The sequence below is a fragment of the Gambusia affinis genome, linkage group LG12, assembly GCF_019740435.1.
Source record: "Gambusia affinis linkage group LG12, SWU_Gaff_1.0, whole genome shotgun sequence".
Taxonomy (NCBI): Eukaryota; Metazoa; Chordata; class Actinopteri; order Cyprinodontiformes; family Poeciliidae; genus Gambusia; species Gambusia affinis.
This window is the reverse complement of record NC_057879.1, coordinates 16873862-16898567: the sequence shown is the minus strand read 5'-3', so window position 1 is coordinate 16898567 and position 24706 is coordinate 16873862. Positions and strand designations below refer to the sequence as shown.

Sequence of the window (24706 nt, the reverse complement as noted above, 5' to 3'; positions counted from 1 at the left end):
ATCACTGTGATGCTGATGATGTTCCCTCTGTACAACAATGTGGTCAACAAACCCATTCAGACTTTAAAGAGGCTGTCAGAGACTGGGATAAAAAAGCATAATGATTATAAATGCTAAGCCCCATTTAGGAGGCGTCAATGCCATTGTTGTTGTTATCCAGCATATCAATCTTGTTGATTGATCATCCCGTTTGGATGACATCAGTTTTATGGCCTCTGAAATGCGTCTCAGTGTTTTCACAATACCATCCAATTAGGGCTCTCCATTCATCATTGGGCTGAGGAATCATTATTAATTGGGTGGAGAGCTGACTGCCACTCCCCTGCTGGGGACGGCCACATTCACTATTCATGCAACGGTAAAATAAATTGGGGCTGAACAGGGGGTCGCATAGAGACGCAAAACTACACACCTTTATACTCATTTATATTATACACATAAACTCTGAATCGAGATGACTATGTGGTGTTTTTTATTTTTCCATCATGGCAGTTTGTGTTCTTGTAATCTAAAAATGCAGTAATGATAACATCTCTGAAACATTCTATCCAGTGGTGTGTTGTTCTTCGATAACAGATATACATTAACGACATTAACACAGCTGGGTAATGAAGTATGTGTTTCTAATGCGTATATTTCAGAAAATACAAAACCCACTAACAAAAATTGCTTCAGATTCTGCTTAGCATGTATGTAGGTTCATGACATCACAGTCGAATTATGAACAAGCCAATCAGCTGTTGCTAACAAACACAACATGTTTGATGTATTTCTGCAGATTTGTAAGTATTTGTTTCTTGTTCCTGTCTCCCATGATCCTCTTTCAAAACAGCTACCTTGCGTTTTATCGTCATCAGATGTTTTGAAAATTCTCACACACCACAAAATATGGACTGCTGGCAAGATAGAACACAACTAAACACATCTCAAGGAGTCTGGTCATGGAGTCTCTCATTGTCTGGTTAAAAACATACAAAGAGTAAAAAAAAGAAAGCGCTAATAAATGAAAGTCAAAACAATTTTGCTCAGCTGCCTTAAGGCTTGCATAATGTCGGAGACGTGGATGCTTGATTTTTGGGATTTTAAATATTTAACAAAATAGAAGGACAATTATAAAAACTGACCCTGACATGTCCTGTAGGTGACGTGCTGTACTAAAAGTGACGGACACAATTTACAGGAAAGTCTTAGTAGTAGTTTTATGTGGAAGAACATTTACACAAAGTCTAGTTACGGAAGTTGCAAGGTGAATGACGGATAGTGTTGCTCGGATCCGACTTATCTATAAGAACAACCAGTAAGAGCAAATGGGACCTTTTTTAAAAAAATATATCCAATGAAGCAGCAATTTAAATCTCTGTTCCTATTTTGTGTTGGTGGATTTGCACGTTAAAACTGTATAAAACTGTTGCTCTAAGAAAATGACCCACAGTTCAGTAAAATAGTAAAGTTATGTCCTTTGCCATACCATCATTGCCCGCTGAAAGGCCATCCGGCTTTGTGATGCCCGTGCTCTTTTTCCGCCTGTGTTTCTTGCGGTTGGCGTGCGGCGAGGGAGGAGGCTCAAGTTTAGGACTCGTGGCAGTGCCCATGCTGGAAGTAGCAGGATCAGTCATCTCATTGGCTGAATGAACACAAAGCGAAACTTAATAAGAAAGAAATAAAGCATGTTTTTTATTTATTGGTCAGAAATACTTAAGGCTATGGAATAATTTTTGTTAAACAAAAAGAACATGGAAGTGTGAAAGAACAATAACAATATAACGTCAAAGTTTTCTTTTTGACTATGTATACTCCATCATGCTCAACATTAAATATGTTAGCTTTCATTAAAATTGTTTTTAAATTTATCTAGAATGTCCAGTATGATTAATCATGAATTTAAAATAATGGCATTTTACTTTTTACTTATTTTGTGTTGAGGGCAACAAAACGCCCCTGTTGAAAATGTGATGTAAAAATTTAAATTCAAAGAAATGTAAACTATTTAGGCTTCACTTAACAATAATGTTAATGTAATGGTAAAAATGCATTATTTCAGCTTTAAAATTAAATAAGAATTCAGTGAAACGTCTTCTAATTGATTTGTAGCATCATCTCTGCTCTGAGAGGACTGTTTGTTGATGCATAAATATACAAGTCGTTTTAATTTCCAAATAGTGAATTTCTGAGGGATCTTAAAATATCATGAGGAGTCCCAAATGTACACAATCTTTTTTTTTTTTTTTTTTACATTTATAAGTTAAAAATATTACATATAATCAGATTTTTCATCTTACGTTTGCATGCCTTTTGCTTCTTCCACCTATTCTTTTTTTGATTTTTTTTCATGTAATTTTGACAAAGGAATTAGGGTGTGATTGTGTTGTGGCAAAGCTTTAAAGCTCATGATGTAAGGTGACAAATACCCCTGTCGGAAGGTTTTTAACACCCAACACTGAAATGTTCCCACAAACCAGTGAAAAAAAAAAAACTTGGCTTATTAATAGGAATCCAAATGTTCTTGTTACCTTATCCATTACTAGCTCCCTTTAGGAGTGTATAAGTTTAATAAGCTTAAAGAAGTTTTTCATAGATGATTTAAATATTTTATCTGCATAGCAAGATGATGCTTAATATACAAGCTTCTTTGTAAAAGATGCTTAAGTTAAGTAATATATGTGGAAAAGCAACTGACTGTGAGAGGCAACATAGATTAAGGAAAATGGTAAATGTACTTTGTTGCTTAATTACTAAGCAATTTAGAAGCCAAATGAGTGAAGTTATGATAATTTTAAATAATTGTAATTTATGCAGGCTGTAATTTTAAATCAAAATGGCCTTAAACACATTTAAACAGTCATAGCAATAGAAGAAGAAAGCCAACAGATAATGTTTTGCAGATACGGACCTTGTGTTAACATGAGAAAATGGCATTGGCTCAATGAGGAAAGTAAATACGCCCCTACTTTTTTGGCATGTATTGCTCCCTATCAGCCTGCAAAAGGAGAGACCGTCGTAGAAATGCACCAATATGAATTTTGAAGCTGAAATTAAATTTCTGACATTTATAAGGCTTTAATGATACTGCGATGTCCCCCAAGAACTATGAGATTTAGCCTGTTTAGCCTTTCTGTCTTGAAATGTTTAAATGAGGAGCTCATCCCAAGTGTGAAAGACTAGTGTCTCTAAAATAGGGTGCTACCAACCATCCACCCATACATAACAGATCCAGGTGAAAACCCAAATGTTTCTCTCCAAAGTAAGGTGCACAGGGCATTCAGATTAGCTCCCCGGGCCATCTAAATTGACTCCTTTTGATGTGGAGAAGAAGCTGCTCCATGTTGAGCTTTCCCCTAGATGACAGAGCTCCCCACCCTCATTTAAAATACCATCTTACATTTCTGTGCATTCTCTGAAACTGCATTAATATTGGAAACGCCCAACTCTGAGTCTTGTTCAATCAGTAACAGCATTAGCACTTAAGAGTATAGTTGCCAGCAGGACTTAATAGCATTAAACGGTCAGAAAACTGTTAGATTTCTTTCTTCATGTATATGGATCCTAGTAATACTGAGGATTACAAAAATGAAAACTTCCTGAACTTTAATTTTAACTGTATAGCATACAAATAATGTCAATAAGTCACTGGGAAGCAGCTCAGAAAGAAACTTCTGTTTTAGATGTTTTGAAGGACATGCATGGGTCTGTGAACGAATGGTTACCTGAATTAGCCTTTGGCAAAGCTCACTATATGACTGTCTGACAGTGACAGGGGGCTAAGAACTAGCTTTGTTTCTTGTAAGTGATTTTATAAATGTGATATTAACCTGTGCTACCGTTGGGCAAAGGGACAAGAGGGATGGGAAGATAGCAGGGGTTTGTCAGCTTGCCATCTTTCTGATTTCCTGACATTTGACATCACTTTCCCTTCTTTCCCCCTCCGGATGCCATTAAGAATTTGAGAGTAGGGGCCAGAGGCCTGGGGGAAGTGGGAAGGGAGGGCCGGTAGATGGGCCCCATATTGCTCTCTTCTTACCACCCTGTGTGGTGCTGGCAGCATCCTCCATTGTCTCCCATCAAAAGCTCATTGTAGTGTAGCAAACTCCATTCATTTCCCTGCGCACCGTCCCAGCCTCCAGGGGTGGAGTGCAGGAGGACAAGGGACTCAGGGATTATTGCTGTTTTTGTTGCCAGTTGCACATGCTGTAATGTGCGCCACTGTGCCATTAGCCAGTGTACAACATTAGGCCTAATTCGGTCATTACCTTTAGGGAGATGGGGCTGTCTTGGAGGAGTAAGTTGAGCACAGCAGGGGGCTGAAGATGCTTACAGGGCGGGGAGCTCAGAAGGCTGGGGGGGGACACACTGTTTGAGGCTCAAATATAGAGGATAATACCTGAGACACACATCATTATGTTTGTCCTCAACTAAGAAATTAAGCTTGATGAGCTGACATAAAGAAAAAATATATATAAATCTTAAGTGTTTATTTCTACTTTTTAGGAGACATATTTTACCATAAGTAATATTGTTTTTTGGTAAGCAACCACATTGATTATGTGCTATCACACACACACACACACGCACACACACACACACACACACACAAAATGCTGCTTTTGCTGGAGCACATGTATTAAGCTCTCTGGTGCTTTGAATGGCAGCGCACAGCCACACATGTAGCAGCCCTTCGTCGAGGCGTCTGTTTCAATTTTCCTGCTCCCTTACAACAGCCCCCCTGAGACAAGTCATTAGCTGGCTCAGACAGCTGGGGGCACAGGGGTCCTCCGTGTGCACCCTCCCTCTCGTCCTCGCTCTCTTTCCTCCTCCCTTTCCATACTGACTTTTGTCCCGCCAGCACAGCTCCGTATGGCGGGTGGAAGACATGAGCTCCAACCTGCCTCTGAAGTGACACCCAGCATTTGTTTAATGTCGCTTGAGGTTAAAGGGGAGGGCTGCCCCCCGAGGGGCCCCAACCGTGTCATAAACACCTCTAATTATCAATTTCTGCGCCCTAATGTTGTGGAAAATGACCCTGGTTCTTTTCATTCTGCACCTGAAACACTCCAGAATCTGTAACACAAAGGTAGAGCTGCAGAGGACACGACACAAAAACTGAGCAGCAATAGGGAAGCACCTGAAACCCAATGGATGCATATGAACAATTTCCTGCAAGAGGTTTTAAGCTCTAAACTACACCTAGCTGTTAAATAACATTTGTTAAGATGAGGATTATGAAGTTGAAAGAAATCTGGTTGAGAAAGCCCAGAAATCACTGTGGCATTATTAGCCGGCTGTTAGTGTGTATGAGGGCCATCAGGACCAAGCTGGGTAATGAGTTGCACTGGGGATCAGGAGACTCTTTACCACTCAGCCATGATCACCTGGGCAGCAGAATAGGTACGAGGCTAACCTGTGATTACAGTGTATTACACTCCCACCACGTAGATGACAGCTTAAACGTGCTTCAGGATGAAGGCTGAGGGTGAGACAAAGAGAGCGCTGCAAGCAGATTCTTGTCTTTATCAGAGCCACACTGAGAGAGAGATCGAGAGAGCTAGAGTGAGAGAGAGAGAGAGAGAGACAGAGAGAAAGAGAGAGCAACGGTTGGGGGGAGTGGCTGGGGGGTGAAGGAAGGAGGGAGTTATTTCATTTTTATTCAAGAGGCTCAAGGTAAGGAGCGCCATGATTCCCCCAGGCCCCTTGACACGGCAGCCCTGCCTGTCCTCAATCAAAGCCAACGGCTGCAATTAATGGCAAAAATTAGAAACAATCACCGCCTCCCCCTTATTATCCTCAATTAGAGCGTACTAATCAAGGCTTGATCGCGCTCTGCTGCTCTCTCCAAACTAAATGTCAAACTTCATTACAACCTGGCTTAGAAATCAAACACGCTATCACCCTCACATCGGGAGGCCGACGTATAAAATAAGGTGCAGAGGAAAGAGGCGAGCCGTGTGATAAGGAGCTGAATTAGAAATTTGTTATGCTGTTCATCAACTGCAAAGGAATTTCAGAAGAGCAGATGGATCGGACACTGACCAAGTCCAAGAAAATATATTTCTTGGTTTGCTAAGTGATGATAAGAAGGACATATCATATAAGACACTGTCTGTATAAGACAGAAACAATAGAGTATTAGGTAAAACGAAACACTCTGCAGCACAATTCACTCCACGTTCTTTACATCTAAGTTGCTTAACCATATCTGCATGATGGCAAGTATTTGGAGCAATACATGCTGATTATCGTCATTATCTATGTTGCGAAAGAAAGCACCAAGAATAATCTATTTTATAGAGAGAACATAGATGTCTAAAAAAAAGAATATTAAAATAAAATAATCCAATCCTCTCACTGCACAAATCACATCAAAACAATTTCCAGACAACACCCACAACTTAAAAGGTGTGGGTGTGCAAATTTAAGGACACAAATAAAGCTACAACATCCTGCAGTCCATGCACCATTAAAGACCACTCAGCCTATGAGACTTTGAGGCTATTCTTTAGGTTAAAAAAAAATCTTGTTCAATTACTCTCTAATTTCCGCAGTTTTTCAGATTTTGAGATGAACTTAACTTTACTCACTCCTTGACCCTGACTTCAGTAATCGCCATCAGCAATCCTGTGACAATGCTCAGATGACTGAACTGCGAGAGTTTAATCCAGGTTCGAAAGATTGAGGCAGACGACAGAGAGCAGCATCTAAACAAGCTCTCAGCACATTAAGAATGAGCATCCTTATGAGTAGAAGCAATAAAAAAAATTGGGCCGGGATTTAATCAAAAAAGCCGTGCTCAATATTCAAGAGATGCTCCTAACCCTGCCTCTGCCTTTGCATCAGTACGTATACAAATGGGAGCCCTCTTTAAGTAATATGGAAATGGTTACCTGGCTAAAATGCATTCATTCTCCTGTGAATCATCAATCTGCTGTTTTTACATCACATTTTAGGTTATAACCTGCAACCTTCGCCAAGGATAATGGAGTGATTGGGCTTGGTTCAAGTCAATTCTAATGGCAAAACACGAGTACCCTCTCACAGTGGAACACCCTCTATTGATTATTGAAGACACCTTGGGATGAAAGATAAGCGAGTTGCATTTCAATCAAGTTTATGTTTTCTGATGGGCCAGTCACATTTTACATCACAGGTTCTGCAAGCTGCCTTAATTCAGACTGTGGAGATGAAAGGAGGAACAGAAGTTTTTAAGCCCCAAAGACTTTCATCTCAGTGTAAAAGTCTTGAACTGTCTGCACTGACTTTGCACTGATTACAGCAACACTTTTTCTTCTACATGCCATATTCTGTCATTTGGCACGTTTCTGCTATTGTTTTCAGCTCATTTGCCTCATTCAAGATCATTTGTGGTTACCTTAAAAGTAGCATGAAAATAATTGAAGAAAAATAGAATAATGGAGCAAATTGTGAATCTGATTTAGTTGAAGTCTGGCTGCTGGTTAATGAGCTATGCTAATAGTTAGGGGCTTTTCAGTTTAACAAATATGAAAAAGGAAAAATTCCACTCTTCCTAATTTCCACAGCGCAATGTTTAGGAAGTCTTACTTGTACTGTGCAGCTTGCCTTCTTTATTTGCAAACATTAAACTATAAAACTGTTTTTATTTCTGTTACAGACACAAGCACGCTTTGTGGAAAGAAAAAAAAACAAAAACGCACGTACAAACAGCCAACACACACTCGTGTTCATTTATTTGAGGACCCCACGAATCTAAGTAATTCTGCTTTGGGCATGGTGCTGATGGGAGTCGCGGGGGAGAGGAGGAAGGGGGGTGTGATGGAAGTGCCTGCGTCCAGGCAGAATTGATCGTTCGGCAGCTCCAAATGATAGTCAGGCTTGTCTGCGGAACCACGAGGGCCGTGCAGTTGGACTCCAGCAGCGCTCGTAAAGTGCGCTCTTTAAACTGCCGGGGCCCCTGGGAGCCCATGGGGAGGAGGGGAGCCGCCGCCGCGCTAATGAGAACTACCAGAGTGCAAACATGCATGGAAATGACTGTTATTCTGTTGATGTGCATTTAAGTGCTTTTTTACTGCCAACCACAAAGAGAGGGAAATAACTGGTGATGAATGGTACTCCCAAAAAGCATTCATTTTCCTCTTCGGAAGAAAGGAGACGAAAACAGACGAGGTTGGAGGGGGCGACGGGTAGAGACAGAGAGTGAGATGGAAGGTAAAGACAGGATGGTTTCGGTTGGGGGGGTGTCAGATTTGGTGAATATATTATCTTACTATACGCAAGTACACTGACAAGGCGGCAGTAAGTGGGGATGCATCGATGACAGAAAGTTAACCTTCACTGTTCCCCTCCTCCAAAGCTGCTTCTGTCAAAGAGCAGCAGCCAAAAAGGTCACAATGATCACAGCCCTGATCACACAATCATGAAAATTACGCTTGTTTCATCTACATAAAAAAAAAAAGGTTGAAAAAAGCTCAATTACACTGCTGCACTCTAGATCTTTTCTGTTTGTTTTCATCTTGGCATGTGTAATAGAGATCGCACAGGACTTGAATCTGTGAAATAAATTCAAGTCGCTCTTAAATTCCAAAAGCAAAGACTTCAGACTTGAATTAGACCTATGCTCTAAAGACTCAACTCGGGCTCGAGGACCGAGATTCAAGTATTGTAAGGAAATCATTAACGTTATCTCCTCTGATTTACTGCAGTGTATGCAATAAGGTTGTCACAAAACTAAGATTTCAAACTTGATGCCGGAAAAAAGACAAACACTTCCTACTTGATACTATTGATACCACGAGATAGACAACACAGGTTTCGTTTTAATAAAGGTCAAAACATCATTATCATAAACAGTATGACAATTAGTAAAGTCCTAATTTGCAAAAGATATCAATAAATAACAAGCAGGTCAGCAGTAATCTAAATCTATAGTAATAATATAACAGTTGATGATGCATTATGTACCTTGTACTTAATTACACAAGTTGTCTGAAACCCGGTTCCCCAATATTGTACACTGGATATGGTTCATATAATTGTATAAATCAACTTCCTCCTCCTGTGTCTGCTCTTTGGTCCCACTCTACAACCATAAAACCTCCATTTCAACTTTTTTTGGGATTTTCTTCTGATAGCAAAAATAATGAGGAAAAAAAAGGAAAAACACCTAGTTGCCATAGTTTCACATCATAGCAACTGTCCCAAAATGTTTAAAAAAGAGCAAAAATTCCTCTTGCTCCACAGCATCCAAACATTTGAGGGAATAATTGTCCAAAAGTGTCGTGCTTCAAACCAAAAAAGATGATAAACAAAAGTCTACAAAAAGAGCAAATTGGAACTAACCACGCTGGAACACCGATATTAATTAGATTTTAATTGAGCCGCTCCAACATGCCACAAACATTACTGATGCAATTATAGAATCACGCTGCAATGCAAACCTTTGTGGAGATTAAAAAGGCTGTTTTTTTATTGATTTTGATGCATCTTAAAATTCAGTTCATTTTACTTTAGTTCAACATCAACCCTGGAATACAAATTACTGATTGCTAAAATTTCACAAAAAAAGCATTGGTTGATGTTTATTAACGGCAGCTTCCAAGTTTGTGAGTTTTTATTGAATGCCACCATCGAGAAAGCGTTTAGAAGGAAGACACCACAGCGCTGACAGAGAAGAACACATTTTCTTGTTAAAATGTGTGCTTGATTTGTTTGAGATGTTTGTGGACCTCAAAATGTTATCTACTTAGGATAGCTGTGGAACATAATAAGGACCACACAGATAACTCAACAGATCAATGTTACACGAATGTGAGTGGTATCAAAACTAGATAAGGTTGCTTTCAAGATCCCACTTTAACATTAAATTAACTTCTAGTTTACTAAAATAAAATGTTATTTCTACACCTTTTTTCTCTTAACATTAATGTACGCTTCCATTTATGATATTTAAAAAGGAAAATCTGATTATTTTATTTTTTCAGAAGTTGAATTAAAAGCTTAAAGATGTGCAGTGTTGATGTTTTCAATAAGGCCTAAGGAAATAGGTTTTAATCAATATCCTTCAGTCATTTTGAGTTTTAGGCAGACTAGATGTCATGTATCTAATGTGAAAATACTATTCATTAGACTTGACCTGAGTCTTGGAATAACTTACTAGTGAACATTTGTACTTTGCGGGACATTTATCAAAATTTTATGGTAGTATGGGGTGCTTACGGGCTCCACTGCTTGTACTGGTGTTGATGGCTTCATTCCACTGGTCAGCACTGGACACGGAGAAGGAGCGTTGGTGCATGCCGTCTTTACTGCCGCCAAACGCCGACCCACCCGCTTGTAGAGAAATGCTGCTGTTGGAGTGAGTTGCACCTGTAGAGAAAGTGACACAGGCAGGAACATTTGTCAGATTTTGTTCATACTGGTCCAACTTTGTTTTGGTAGCACAGTAAAACTTAGCCAAGGATATGCTTCACACTGTCAGCTCACATGAACAAAGAATGGAAAAAATTTTCTTCTTAATACTTTGCCTACTCATAACTAATTTAAATCTTACATGTAAATACTGTAAATAAGAAACAGCGCCTTCTGCAGTCACAGTGGCCCTTGCCTTTCAAGAAAATTTTAATATCTCTTAGACAGTGATATTACTTACATTTAATTGCTTTTTAAAAAAAAAAAAAAAAAAAGAAAACTCAAATTTCTCCTCATTCAATTGATTTCAGTTTTTATTTGAATAGCGCCTATTCACAACAAATGTCATCTCCCGGCATTTTACAAAAATCGTCTCTTCTTGACCACTCACAAGGAAAAAAAAATCCACTAATGTTCTTATGTCATATTTTGCATCTAAACACAAAAGTCCAATAACATTGTTTGTTGTTTTTCATTACGGGTTTCCAAGGAGAACACCCATTTACAGAAACATACAGAGTGGTCCTGTTGGTTTTGGTTTTAGTTTGAGGAAAACAATCTAGCCAAAGTAATTGAAGCATCCAAACAACTTGTAATGAAGTGATATTATGCAGTTGTTAACTGCCTTTTGTAGTTTAAGCTGCACCTTACCAACACAGTCACCTTATTTCTACACATATTTCCGTCAACCGACCGCCCCCTCCCCTTGCACAGACACAAACACATGGAACCCTTTTCCCTCCGCCTCTGCCTCTAATTAGCCCTTAATTAACAAGATACACTCTGAACGCTAATTATCTCGCTTCATCCCTCTGACTGCCACATCGATCTCCACTGGCGTCAGCAGGCGTTCTCTCCCTAACTTCCAATCAGGCGAGCCATGGATGCCTGGCTCTCTTTACTAATTCATGGGCAAGGCTGCGCGGTGTGGGGTCCTTCCCCTCTTATGTGAACAGTTGCTGCCGTACATCCCAACTACACTTAGAAATTCACTGACGTGCATCAAGGCAGAGAGTGCATTCGGATCGACGGAGGCATTTTGGCATTTCGTATCATTACGCATTTATCTGCTAACAAAAATCTAATAAATTTGATTTATATTTAGGAACTAAATATTTTTCTTTATCTTCAAAAGTCATGACTGTAGTTCATGCATGCTTGCATCAAAGCATCACTGCAAAAACAAATCAATCTTGTGAAGCTGACTGAAAATAATAAAAAAAAAAAGGTTAAAATTACTGTTATTTTATTATGGGAAACAACACATTTCACAAATTTTCTTCACATTGCTTTATCTTACAGGTAACACAAATCAAGCCCCTTTTATCTACTAATTACAAGACAATATCAGTTTTTGATTGAGGTGATGATAACAGAAAATATACTCTGTGGCTCGTGTGTAAAGTAAACTAAGCGGCACGGGTGCTTGTTAGGGTAATATGTCCTACTCATTATCTAGAGTAATAAGTGTATCAAATTCACATAATCATGTCTAATTAGTATCAGTAATTATCTTGTTGGGCCCAGGAATATTAATCTTCAGGTCCCAGAGGGGAGGGAGCAGAATCGCAGCAAGAACGAGAGACAGAGCGAGGGAATCATGCTGAGGAGCACCGACTAAATTAGCATGCTGAAATCAGAGCAGAGGAAGAGGAAGGGGGGCGAGAAGGGGACTTAGTAAGGAAGAATAAAAAGGAAATCAAAAACTTTGTTTTTAAGAACTATGAATGAATAACAAATAAAACGAGCCTTCCTTTATCTGCTTCTATCCCTTTTTTTGGAGAAAAAAACCCAAACATAATAAAGATTTTTAAGAAGCCACGGTAACATAATTTTCTTTCCAGATTTGCTAAGTAAATATATGACATTTTGGCTATAAACGAAATAATTTGCCTATTAAAATTTGACATATTTTAATTAAACAAAAAGAAAGTAAAGTTAGATTCTTTTTAAAAACCATTAGATAACTACAGAGCAACTTTGACTGATACTTAAAATTCAACAATCATGTCTAATTGTCAAATTGGATGCTAATGATTAATGAATTATACATGGCTGTATCCATTAGTCCCCAGAGACCACTCCTGCATAAAGGGGAGGATAATGTAATTACAGCACAGAAATAATCAGCTTGGGGCATTAAAGGAGAACTACATGCACACACAGCTCCATCCAGGTCTGAGTGAAGTGCTCTTTACACCAACAACAATGACCATGATCAAACTGAAGTCCAAGGGAAATTACTTCATACCAGCACGGTCATGTCAGTGGTTGTAACAGTTATCCCCGGGATAAATGTAAATGTATAACTACATAAAGCCAAATTAATTTTACAAATGAACTAAGCTAATTGGTAACTGTGCCTTTTCAAAGATTATGTCATCCCAGTCACTGATGGTTCAAATTCACAACAGTTTGGTAATGTAACATTTAGTAATAATAATAGTAATAATTCTTCATGTGGACTTTATTCTGTTTATTTTAAGTATACTGTCAATGATTCTGATTAAAACATAACGGCAAAATGCAACGGTTGTCAGTCTAAAATGAAGAACACATTTGATGTTTTCTAAAATACCACTTACGCAAATGCACTTTTGGGAAAGAAGATGATCTACTAACCTATTAGTTACAGAACCTAAAATGCAAATTAATGTTCTGCTCTGTTAATATATCTGAATACAAAAAAAATAAACAAAAACAAATTCTGACAGGATTTTTTATGTACTAACCTTATGATTTTAACAACAGAAAATCCAATCATAGCATACAACTACATGGCAGTTTCTGACAGAAAAAATGAGAATTACAACTTTACAGTTTATATAATTTGCTTTTTCTGTCATTTAGGGTTTCCTGGAAATAAATTGGCATATTACTAATTGATTAATCATAACGATGATTGCAGAGAAATAGTTTTACTACAAATCTGATTATTTTGTTTTGAAATTAGTCAACGTTACTTTTACTTTTTAAAATTCCAAACACTTTTAAGATTTATGTTGATAATATTGCAACAAACTTCTTTTATACGAATGATACATACTTTTAAGTCATTTTCTGCAAACATTAATGAACTCCTCAAACTACAAAATCCCACTGTGGACTGTATTGTCATGCATATAAAGAGATAACAAAAGCCATATAATGTCTACTGCAGGCTATCCGGGGCTGGGGTGTTAAGTAGAGGCGATGGATTAGCGGGGAGCAGCTCTGCCTTGCTTCTCATTTCTCTTTAGGCTGGGCCGTCAGTGGGCTGATGAGCCATGACGAGGCCTGACCCCTCCGTGGAGTTGTTGCCATTATGTACAAGAAGTGAGATAATGAAGCATTCATGCTAATGTGGGCCGGGCAACACATCATCTGCAGCGGTGTAATCCACCGCCATCATCACGATCAGTGCCCGCATTCCCGCCCCCCTCCATTTCCCATTCTGCTGCGGCAGCTAGTCCTACCACAAGCCACTTAAAACATTTGTGTTCACAGTTGTGCATCCAACACTAAAAACAAGGCCCGAAAAACAACTTTAACCATTCTTTGTGTTGCTAGTATTTAAAGTAAGAAAACATATCGTAATGTTTTCTTACTATAATCATGAACAACTGCTTTGCTCATACCTAGCAGTGCTTCTTACTGGTTTACTAAAATTTCCTTAGCTATTGTTAAAAGCACAAAGCATAGTTAGAGGCTTTAATTGCTCACCCAAAACAAACTGGTTTTCCAACTTGCAACTAGAAAATTATCAACTTGAGTACGATATGGATCCCACATAGGAGCTCTGACTATGAACGTAAAATAAACAGAGTTGGCCAACAAACATTTTTCATTACATCAAGTTGCGACTTGATTAAATAACAATATTGCTCAAAGTTATTCATGTTCAAAGGCTTATTAATGGGATAATAATAGCCTAAAAGCTTATTACGTCATTGGAAATGGAGATTTTACCTCATAGCTCCCCATTGCTGTTAAGTCCTCTGTGTGGCAGTGTTTTGATAACTATGTACAAAAAAGAAATTAAAACATCTGGAAAAATCGTGAAATGTTACACATGCTAACTATTAACTACTAACAATGCAATATTTGGCTTCCGCGTCCCATGAGCATTATTCAATATACAATAGACAACCACAGTACAGGGACTCATCAAAGCTGCAAGGTAATATTCTACACTGACTTCAGATTCTTTAAAATGCATTTGTACATGTGTAAAAAGAAATATTCAATTTTCTTTTTAATTTTGCTAATAAATACTGTTAATAAATGATACCCATTTAGTTGTAAATGATCCTTTCCATCGTCTGAACTTGCACTAATGCCACTGAATTGACCTGAATCAAATTTAGTTGAACCGAAACATAAAGAATAAAATTGAATTGTAGTGAAGTGCGCTGAAAAAAATCGCATTAAATGAATTTTTGATTATTTTATTGTATTAGTGCCAGATAACTTAATAGGCAGAGGTACCTCAGCCTACTGATTACAGGCTCAACAACTTGTTGTGAATCTGTGGTTAACAACACAGATTCTGAAAACAACAAAAAGAAATTCAGTGTTTCTCCCCAGATTTTGCTCAAAATTGTTCACGTGAATCTAATATAGGATATCATTCTGTCTTGGGTGCTAGGTGTATCATCACAATCCTAACCAAAATTCCTACACTAGAAAAAAAAAAAGGTCTATTAGAACAATAAGGAAAATACAACATGAAACCATAAATTAAACTGATGACAGCATATATTAATAAACTGACACTTCAACTAATTAACAGTAAAATAATTAATTTAATCAAAAAATAGCACCACCTCCAATAGGCCGGATTTTGGCAAAATTATTCAGTTGTAATCTGCTCAGCAGCAGTCTGTTTAAGCACTTTATAAAGTAGATATAGACGGTGAATCAGAGTCGGGAGACGTTAAAACACAGGAGGTGAGCATCTCTCTTTCTCCCACAGGACTGATTAGAACTGACTGGGCCCATTAATACTATGATACAGTATATCCGTCGCCGGTGACACGGCAGCACGCGTGTTAACAGCAAGGATCATATTTAAGACGGTTCCGCTCCGCAACCAGCAGAGGAATTAAACCTGGCCGCTCCAGCAAACTTGCGGGCGCATGCGTTCTCACATTTACTCGGTGTCTTCTCAACCTTTCCTCTTCATCTTCCCATCTCCACCATCCACTCCGCCCCTCCTGCTCTCTGTCGCTATCCCTCTTCTCCCAGTGATTATAAAGGTCTTTAGATCTAAGGAATGAATGAATTACCAAAGGCAAAGACAAGGCTTGTGATTTAGACGCTGTGAATGAAAAATTACCCCTTTGTTCCCTTCATCAATTGCATGTCTAATGAAATCAAAATCCCGATCGCATAATCAGAAGAGGGTCCTCCACCCAGAGACAGACCTGATGTGATTTGTAACCTTTCTTTTCCTAAATGGAGATTAAGGCAAATCTCCCTCACATTGTTTCCTGCTGCAGAAATTGATAGTCTTTCCAAGGAAATTAACATAGTTGGGTTGAAAAAAAAAGAACATAAAAAGTGAAAAGACAAATCCTAGTTGATACTGTTTCTCCTTGCCTGTCCTGTTTTCCATGACTCTCCTCAATCTACAGCTCAAGGTTAGCAGGTTGTGGGATTAAACAACCTTTAGTTAAAGTCCTGAGCTCTGTAAACTCTTAAATCTTCTGCTTTTGATTGATTAACCCAGTAAGGGAAGACAGCATTTGGTCATGTTTAACTGTAACCTGTTTGGTAAGATCTTGCCCAGTGACCTGTCTTTGGCTCTGAATCAAACCTCAGCAGGTTAGCTTTAGCCTGATTGATAGAAACACTGCCTATTTCACAGCTGATGAGGGAGCTCGCCTTCCTCCGGGGCTCCCTTCGCTAATTAGTATTAATTACTCTTAATTCTAGCCCTTCACCCAAACTCTGCTTTCACTTCTATATGCCTGCCAGAATCCTTGGAGACACTGGTGCTTCATCTCTCTGGAAGCAAAGTCCAGGGTGACATGTAACCAGGTCAGTGTCACATTAACTCACAAAAATGCTTTTTTGTTATTTCGTTCCTTAAATATGGGCATAGCATTTAATAAGCTTTAATTCCCTTCTCAGTAATCAAGAGAATTAATAGATATGTCATATGTGGTCATTAAGTCATTACTGAGAAGAGTAGTATTATAACTAATTTGCATCAATGTAACCTACACAATGCAGATAATTAACCTGTTGGGAGCAATTTCTATGATTTATCACAGAATAAAGTAAGTTCAGTAATAAAAGACTAATTGGATTATCATTAGTGATTGAACATGTGATTTCTTTGAGGCAGTGACTGAAAGAGATCATAGGTCCACTGTAATACACCAGGCTGTTTCAATTTTATAAGAACAACTGAACACTACTGTTCAGTAATTTAAAGTTACAGTGTGTTGAATGGAGACAGCTAACAGCAGAATGAGTGTGCTTATTTATTGCAAATTTCTAGGCAAAAAGGTGGACCCTTTATCAATTTCATATCAATTAGAAAGCACAGGACAGGCCCTTTCACACATATCCAACATGTTAAATGGCTACATATTTAGCCATGTACAGACCACAGAAACGCTTACCAAGAACAGTACTAAACAGATTAATAATGGTAATCATATAACATCCAGCAGTCAGTTTTTAAATAGGGTATAAAGATAAGAAAAATTACCAGTCAAATAACCACTCATACTCACTGACATTAGGAAACAGATTCAGTATAGTCACCAATAGCCACTTAACGTGAGAGGGTACTGGGACAGCTTCAATATTTCTCACAATGAAAAATGGTAAATGGGCTGCACTCTGTAGCACACATTCACTCATCCACCCTCCTAAAATGGATACATTCATACACCAATGAATAGGCTCGGTAGGAAACTCAAGCTTTAGTGTGGCAAGGAGCTGGATTCAAACTCACAACCTCCTGATTGCAAGACAGCTAGTCCTCCAATTTAGCAGCCACTTTACCAGCATTTCTAATCCACTTTATTCCTAGCCCGCACTAGCATATGTAGCTACTTCACTGACTCAGTTGCTTAGGATGCAGATGCGGGTTTTCTTCCAGTGGCTTTTTGTCCACAAAATGAAACGAGCACACATAAAGCATTTTTGATTCTCTCTTCAAGTTTAGAATTTTTAGCCAAATTCTTTTTGTTTCTTTATCTGTCGGTAGGCGATGAAAACTACCGCTTCTCACAAACTCTGCCTTTTTGTTTTGGAAGCATGTTCAAAACACACCTGTTGCTGCCACAAATTAAACTTGGTTGGATTATTAGACTACAGCTACGAACAGCACAACAGTTACCCGAACTCCACAAGGCCATCTTACGACACTTTCCAGTAGCAAGCTGCCCTCTATTACAGGTTAATGTATGATTCGGTTTGGTTCCAGTCCAGTGGGGACTCGGGAGATTCTCCGTTTTACGGTGTGGAAATCTGCAGCTGCAGTAATTTCTCCGCTGATTTGCAGCTACACTCAGCAACGGAGAACCTCGAGGTTCTGGTTCTGGTGGACTAAATAAACCCCGATATTTTATTGTGTCTTATAAAAATGTATTGCTGGCCCAAACATAATGATAAAGACACATATCATGAACTTTAATATTTTGTAAATTCAAACAAAAATAAAATTCACATCACACCAAGCTAATATGTAGTTCTGCTGTTACACTGTTGGCGCAAAACGGCAGCTCAAAACTCTGACCAGCTTCAGTCTTTTCTTCATTACTGTCAGTTCTTCAGAGAAACGAGCTGCTAGCAGCGCTGCTAATTCACGGTTATTCCGTTACAAAACCTAAAGTGATTAAACTCATAATTACGATCCTCTGTACTGGACAGCTCTCTGGTAGCAGGTGGTGTGTCCGTAAACAAGTTTTACTAAATATTTTTACAATAACCGAAAGGAGAAATGTAACTTCTATCATGAACATAGATTAGCAACTCATGGCAGGGGCGCTCATGATCCCAGACATTGTGACTGTACGACTTCAGAGTAAGAGACGGTAACAGCGAGCTAGCCATATAGTCAAGTGCAGCAATATATTTACAGTTTTCTCCTCTTACTACAGCAACCACTTATTAATAATTGCAAAATAAGCATCAAGCCTAAAACCATACTACTGCAACAGACAAAATTTTCTGCTTTTTGTGTGTGAAATATTTGAGTGTTTGTTGTTGTGTTTTTTTTTTTTTTGTGGCGTTGTTGTTAGTATCTATGGCAATGAGCCTACGCGTACCTGCGCTGATACAGACAGCGAGAAAGTAGCGGGTTTGAGATGTACTTTAACGGTTTCTCCATTTGTTGTGGAGCACAGCATGAAATTAATAATATGTACATGTCCAAGTTTGATTGAGGTAATGGAATTATTCTACGGCGGCAGTGCGGCTATGCATGACATGTAAAAGAATTGTCTTTTTGCCCTTCAGCGTTGTCCGCATGCGCGAAATTTCCCTATGTAACCAATAACATGCAAGGGGTCTATATTTGTAAATCTACGTCACTAATTTTCGTCTTGTCCCCAAATTTTGGAAGGTCTGAGTTCAAATTTGCCATGTCACACTTTTTGTGAGACCTTAAATTCTGTTGTCAAAACATTGGTTTTAAACATGCTGATATCATTGCAGCCACATTTACTTTAAAACAGAATAACATACCAAACCATGATTTTTATAGACTGTTAAGCGATGCTTTTTTTAATCATTGACTTGCACCTAAAGTTAATGATGACCTGGCTAAGATGTGAGTTGGATAAGGACACCTGTTTTGTGTTTCAATACTGCAGGTGTAACAGAGAGAAGATGTAAACAAGAAGGTTACACAGGTAAGGAGAAGACCATTAATAATGCCTGCCATATTATTACACCTAACTCAGGTGTTAGAGTTTGAAAAGGTGTATAAAAACCTTACCACGGTAACACCAAGTCAAGTGCTGAGAGCCAACACAGGTGTGCGCTGCCATGTTTTTCCACAAAGAAGCAGACGTTTCTTTCTTTCTAATTTAATGGGCTCAGAATGTGTCTTGAATGTATTGTCTACAAAACATTTGTAGAAACCATTATCTATTTTATTTAATTATTTAACAACAGAAAATATTTCCGAGGTCATAGGAATAATTTTGTTAAATTTAGAATTTCCCTGTTTAAAATATAATTTGTAAGGGTTTTAGGCAGTTTTTACCGGTTAAATAATTCTAGTTGGCAGATATCCTAGATATCAACTGTTAAATTAATAAAGTTATATAAAATAGTCTGTCATTTAGATTTGTAATTCAGCAGGGCCTCTGACCTGTGTTTCCAATACCAAGTTGCAGTGCGCTGCGATCCTTCGTTAGTCCGTTGGTTTTGGGACTCGCGCTTGGCGCCACAGTGGCCACTGCTCTGGGTGGTCGCTTCCCTGGTACCTTCACTGTTGTCCTCAGCAAATCAATCTCTTTTCCATGCACATTCTGCATGTAGTCCTACGGACATTAAAAAAAAAAAACAAACAAAAAAAAACGAACAGGAATAAGATGACATTCTTCGATGAGATACCTGACTAACTACACACAGTGGGCCACTGAGAGGAATCCAAGAATTACAGAAGAAAAACAACTTAAAAGACTATTCTCTTTCCATCTCCATTATTCACAACCCACCTTAGACCCTCCACTAAGGTTGTGTGATGGTGGAAAAATGATTGTAAAGCCATTATACATCACCTGTGCCTACGCTGTTCCTCTAAATAGCAAGATGTTGGGCTTAATGAATGCAGACTGTCTCGGGTCTCTTTTTTTTTTTCAATTTGCCCATTTGATTTGTTTTAAAGTGACTACTTCCCAAATGTGGGAAGCCAAGGTGAAAATCATCAGGCTCAGCAGAAAAAAAACCCCAGATAGAGGCGAGCTCGGCCTTTGCCGTCCCCCCAACGGCTCCTCTGCTTTATTACCGTGTCATAAAGCACTCATTTCTTTCCCAAGCCTCCTCGCTAATTACCCAGTGAGCGCTCTCATTTCATTTTATTGCTGGAATTAACAGCCAGATCGAAGCGTGCAAAGCTATTAAGATGTGTGATTAAGCCACATTCAATTAGTTTCTACAAACAATTTAATTGATGTAGCTGATAGAATTAACAGAAGGTGATTGTGTAGATGGCTTGGCTGACTGCGAAATTAAAGGTTCCCCTCTTCCACTCTCTGGCTGCCTCCCTCCTTTTTTCCTTTTCCCACTCCTTCTCTGCTCCGCTGCTCAGAATGAGTTGGAGCTGTTACCCTGTTAATGTAACTGTCTGCCTTATTTCACCTTCTCCTGTAAGTCAACAGATTCATAGATTCATAGATTGCCCCGGTGACCTGTAATAGCTGTAATGATCAAGAGATAGCCTGTTCAGTCAATTACATACATCAGCGTAGCCCGGCACTGCTCCGCTTTAACTGCCTGTAAATTAAACCACTAACATACTGTCAGAGGAACAAGGCCACACACACGGTTCACGTCTAACTGCTGGACTGGTTTTGGAAGTTTGGGCTGTCTCATTAGACACAAAATGCTGCCTGTATCTTTCATTTGATGGGGCCAAATGATCTAAACACTTCAATCGCAGGACTGGAGGAATCACAGGTTGATGGGAGGGGAATTTGGAGGGGGGCATCTCTAAACGCAGCACAGGTCTCCTAAGCTGTCTGCTGCCAGCCAAGTGTTTAAGAGGTATTAGCGGCCCAGCGGGATTCTGACAAAGATGGATGTAGGAGGCTGGTCAGGCTCTGCTGCCATGCAGTGAGAACCATTATAAATAAAAGCCAGCGTGGAGTCCGGGCGAGGCATGTCTCCATTAGCCAGTAACATGGATGGGCAGCGCAGGAAAAGCTAAGTTGACTGTAAAACACACCCTGTTTTTATGCTAACTTTAGAGTCAAAAGGTTATCAAACATACCTACTTTATACGATGTCTTGCCTAAACTGTTCAGGCCCTTTGAACTTTTCCACATTGTCCCATTACAACACATCTATGTCTTGAATTGGTATTTTTGTGATCAACAAGAAGTCATGCAAAGTTGTAAAATTTTTGTTTTTATAAACATCATGACAGAAAATCTGAAAACTTTAGCATGCATCTGCATTCCCTCTGAACTAATATTCAACAGAACCACTTTTTGCTGCAACGACTGCTGGAAGTCTTGGAATGTAACTCTAGCAACTTTATGCAAAGGCACCTGCAGGGAGTCTTTTTTTTTTTTTTTTTAGATTTTATTTTGGGAGTATTGTAGGAAAGCGAGTTGAAAACACTGACAAGTTAGACTCGCAGAAAATATCCAAGTAAAGGGTCATTTTCAGTCCACTTCACAACTATTTATCTATCTAAGTTATGTTACTCTGTCACATGAAATTCCAATAAAATACATTGAAGTTTGCAGATGTATGACAACATGTGAAATGTTCTAAGGGCGCTGAATACTATTGTAGGCCACTTTAAAATTTGCATATGGCTGTAATCCATACACTATAGCAATGTAGTATACTATACTAAAGTTGATAAAGTCACTTGAGGATAACATATAGCAGAGTAACACAACCATAATATACAAAGGAAACAGAAATGCAGAAGGGAAGGAGAGGAGGAGTTTGTAACTCACATGTAAACTGGGGTGGTAAGTGAGGACGCCATTATCGCACAGTGTGACATATTTCTTTTTCCACTCCTTGTTGAGGGATTTGCCACTTCGCTTCAGAAGGATTCCCTGTAAGAGAGAGCGCACCACGGTGAGCATATGCTCTTCCAAAAGCAGCATGTTTGATGATATCAGCCATTATGGATGTTAAATACCATAAAGCTGTTTTATTATTGTGGTTACAGATTTGCTATGGTGCTTATCTGAATAATTATCTTTGTTGGCAAAGGGAAAAAAGTGAAATGGCAACTGAACAGGTTAATTGGAAACAAATGTACATCAAAACATACAAAATTATAGAAAATAATCACCTGTTTGTTCCTGTTCTGATACACTCTGACTGGTGATAGGTACAAATATTTTGACCTTGCAAAGTTTTATTGGCTCAAAGATTAGATCAAAAAGAGACAATCCAATTTGCCAAGCCTCCTCCTCTCATTCATACACATAATAAGTTGAACTCTTGAAGACCCCAAAATCCTGGGATTAAAGAGTGTGATCTTTCCTCTTCAAAGGCCACTCACCCCTTATTCTTTTCTACTTTAGCTTTCGGGGCATTTTAGGGCCTTAGATGGTTTCCTTATCTGCAGAGTAAATCCACTGGTAAACAATGCAGTTCCTCTGCAGGAGGTGACCAAACGCTGCTGAGTGCAAGGGCCAGGAGGCTCTCCGGGGTTAAATAGTGAGGAGGGGCCCGCTTAATTAGAGGATTAAGCGGGGCAGTGTTTGTGCTTTTACAGCCCTCACCCATGTGAGTGTGTGTGTGAGAGGTAAGGAGGGGGAGGAAGGATGTAGTGTTTTTGCAAGTCAGTTCCATTCTGTGGCCTTTAATCCTGATTAACACATCAGGAAGAGGCGACCCTCGATGACCTGGGCACCAGGCTGTTTGCCGACAATCATCCTAATCTGAACCCTGACTCATCTGAGAGGGGGAGGCCAGTTCTGATGACTGTCATGTGTGCTGGGACCAAAGTGTAAAAACTTTGGGTCCAATCACTGTTTTTGTTAATTTTCAATCAACATTTCTATTTTCCAACCAGAATACTGCTGAAAAGCTACAAAGCAGACAAATTTGTGAACACTGTTCTAGAGCAAAAAGAGTATTATTTGTAAAATAATTATATTTTAATGGAGAAAAACAAAAGTAAACATCCAGTCACCAGAGGATTTATGGATGGGGGTCAGGAGGGTTGTTGATTCTTTCAGAATGAACTAATTCCTTTGGATGAACTAATAATAAAAAAATAAAATAAAATAAATCACACAATTGTGATGATTTTACATTTAAAATTGTTAAGCGTCATCTTTTTTTTTATGGTTTAAAAAAATTCAGATATTAATTTTAAAGATATGCTAAGCAAACCTTGATGGAAACATGAGCAATAAAGCAGTACTTCAAATATGTAAAATATTGTAAAATATTCAAATAAAACAATACAGACATTTCTACCAGCTATGATAAAACATTTGGAGCAATAGTATTATATTGTGGCATATTAATATGGGTAATTAGTGAAGAGTTAAACAGTTAAATATATTCATATATTATGGCAGTTAAAGTCATACAAATGTATTGTCCTTGTTAAGAAAAATTGATCCATTTACAATTCAAAAAGCTCCAAATGAAGAAAAAAAACACTATTGCAATTATGTCAAATATAATGCAGAATTCTTCAGTATCCGTGGCTCTCTGTTTAATAAGAACTGATACTTTAGGGATTTTTTTTTAGGAAGAAATATTATGTCCTTTGATCAATAAGTTGCTGACTGCTGAAGCTCTTCTCCATTCAATCAATAAAATAACAGTAAACACTTTTTAAATGGCTCTCTAATCATACAGGGTAAATGATCCAGTCAAATGGCCTCCAGCAACTTCATAATGCATGTTTTACAAGCAAATATGTTGCTCATCTTGTGGCCTTACTGGGGCATACACAAATCTATACATCCAATCAGACCAAAGCTTGATATTATTTGTCAAAGCTGTGATGTGGATCGATAAAGGTGAGAGAATTGTGTGAATATCAGCTTTTCTGTTTTTCTATAAGAAATACAGGTGGGGTTAAACAAATGAAGCTATCATTCAAAAGTATTTCAGTTTTTCAGTTCAACAACTGAAAATTGCATAGATTAATGTCACAGTAAAATGTTTCAAGTGTAACAATTATTTACTTGAAAAGTCTGCCTTTTGAAGCTCACAAAATTGGATTACATAAGAAAACAGAAATGCTATACTATCATCAATTTGTAAATTAGAAAATTATTGGGAATATTGCTGACCTGTTCAAATGAATTGAAAATTGAGTGGAAAATTGAGGAAGGAAAAATGCAAAAGCAGCTGAAGTAGCAGCAGCTTTGACGGGCTTAAAATCAAAGCCCTTTGAGGAGTTTCTGTTGGACTAGAGAAAATGTCAGCATCTTAAATGATCTGGACCAGACAACGCAGATGAAATGAAGACTGCTGTTGAAGCAACCAGGGCTTTCACTACACCGCAGTCAAGTCGCAGGCTGATTGCTAAACTGGACTGATTTAAGCAGCGGCCCAACATTTCTTTCTTAAATATGTTGTTCTTTATTGGTCTTATGTAATATTCTAATTGTATTTTCTAAATAACTTGCCTAAGTATGTCACTGTGTGTGATAATCTGTTCTGGGTT

General features: G+C 38.5%; 1 protein-coding gene across 4 annotated transcripts in view; it reads right to left on the bottom strand.

Annotated features, from left to right (window-relative positions):
- agap3 (ArfGAP with GTPase domain, ankyrin repeat and PH domain 3) overlaps window positions 1–24706 on the bottom strand; it is a 141198-nt gene that overhangs the window by 26946 nt on the left and 89546 nt on the right. For 3 of the 4 annotated variants that reach the window (XM_044133359.1, XM_044133361.1, XM_044133356.1), the window contains exons 10-13: window positions 22014–22118; window positions 19691–19862; window positions 10183–10332; window positions 1469–1624 (exon numbers count right to left, since the gene is read on the bottom strand). In XM_044133359.1, coding sequence (XP_043989294.1) covers window positions 1469–1624; window positions 10183–10332; window positions 19691–19862; window positions 22014–22118 — 583 coding nt within the window. The remainder of the gene's footprint in view (window positions 1–1468; window positions 1625–10182; window positions 10333–19690; window positions 19863–22013; window positions 22119–24706) is intronic. The other variant, XM_044133357.1, reaches the window with a different exon arrangement.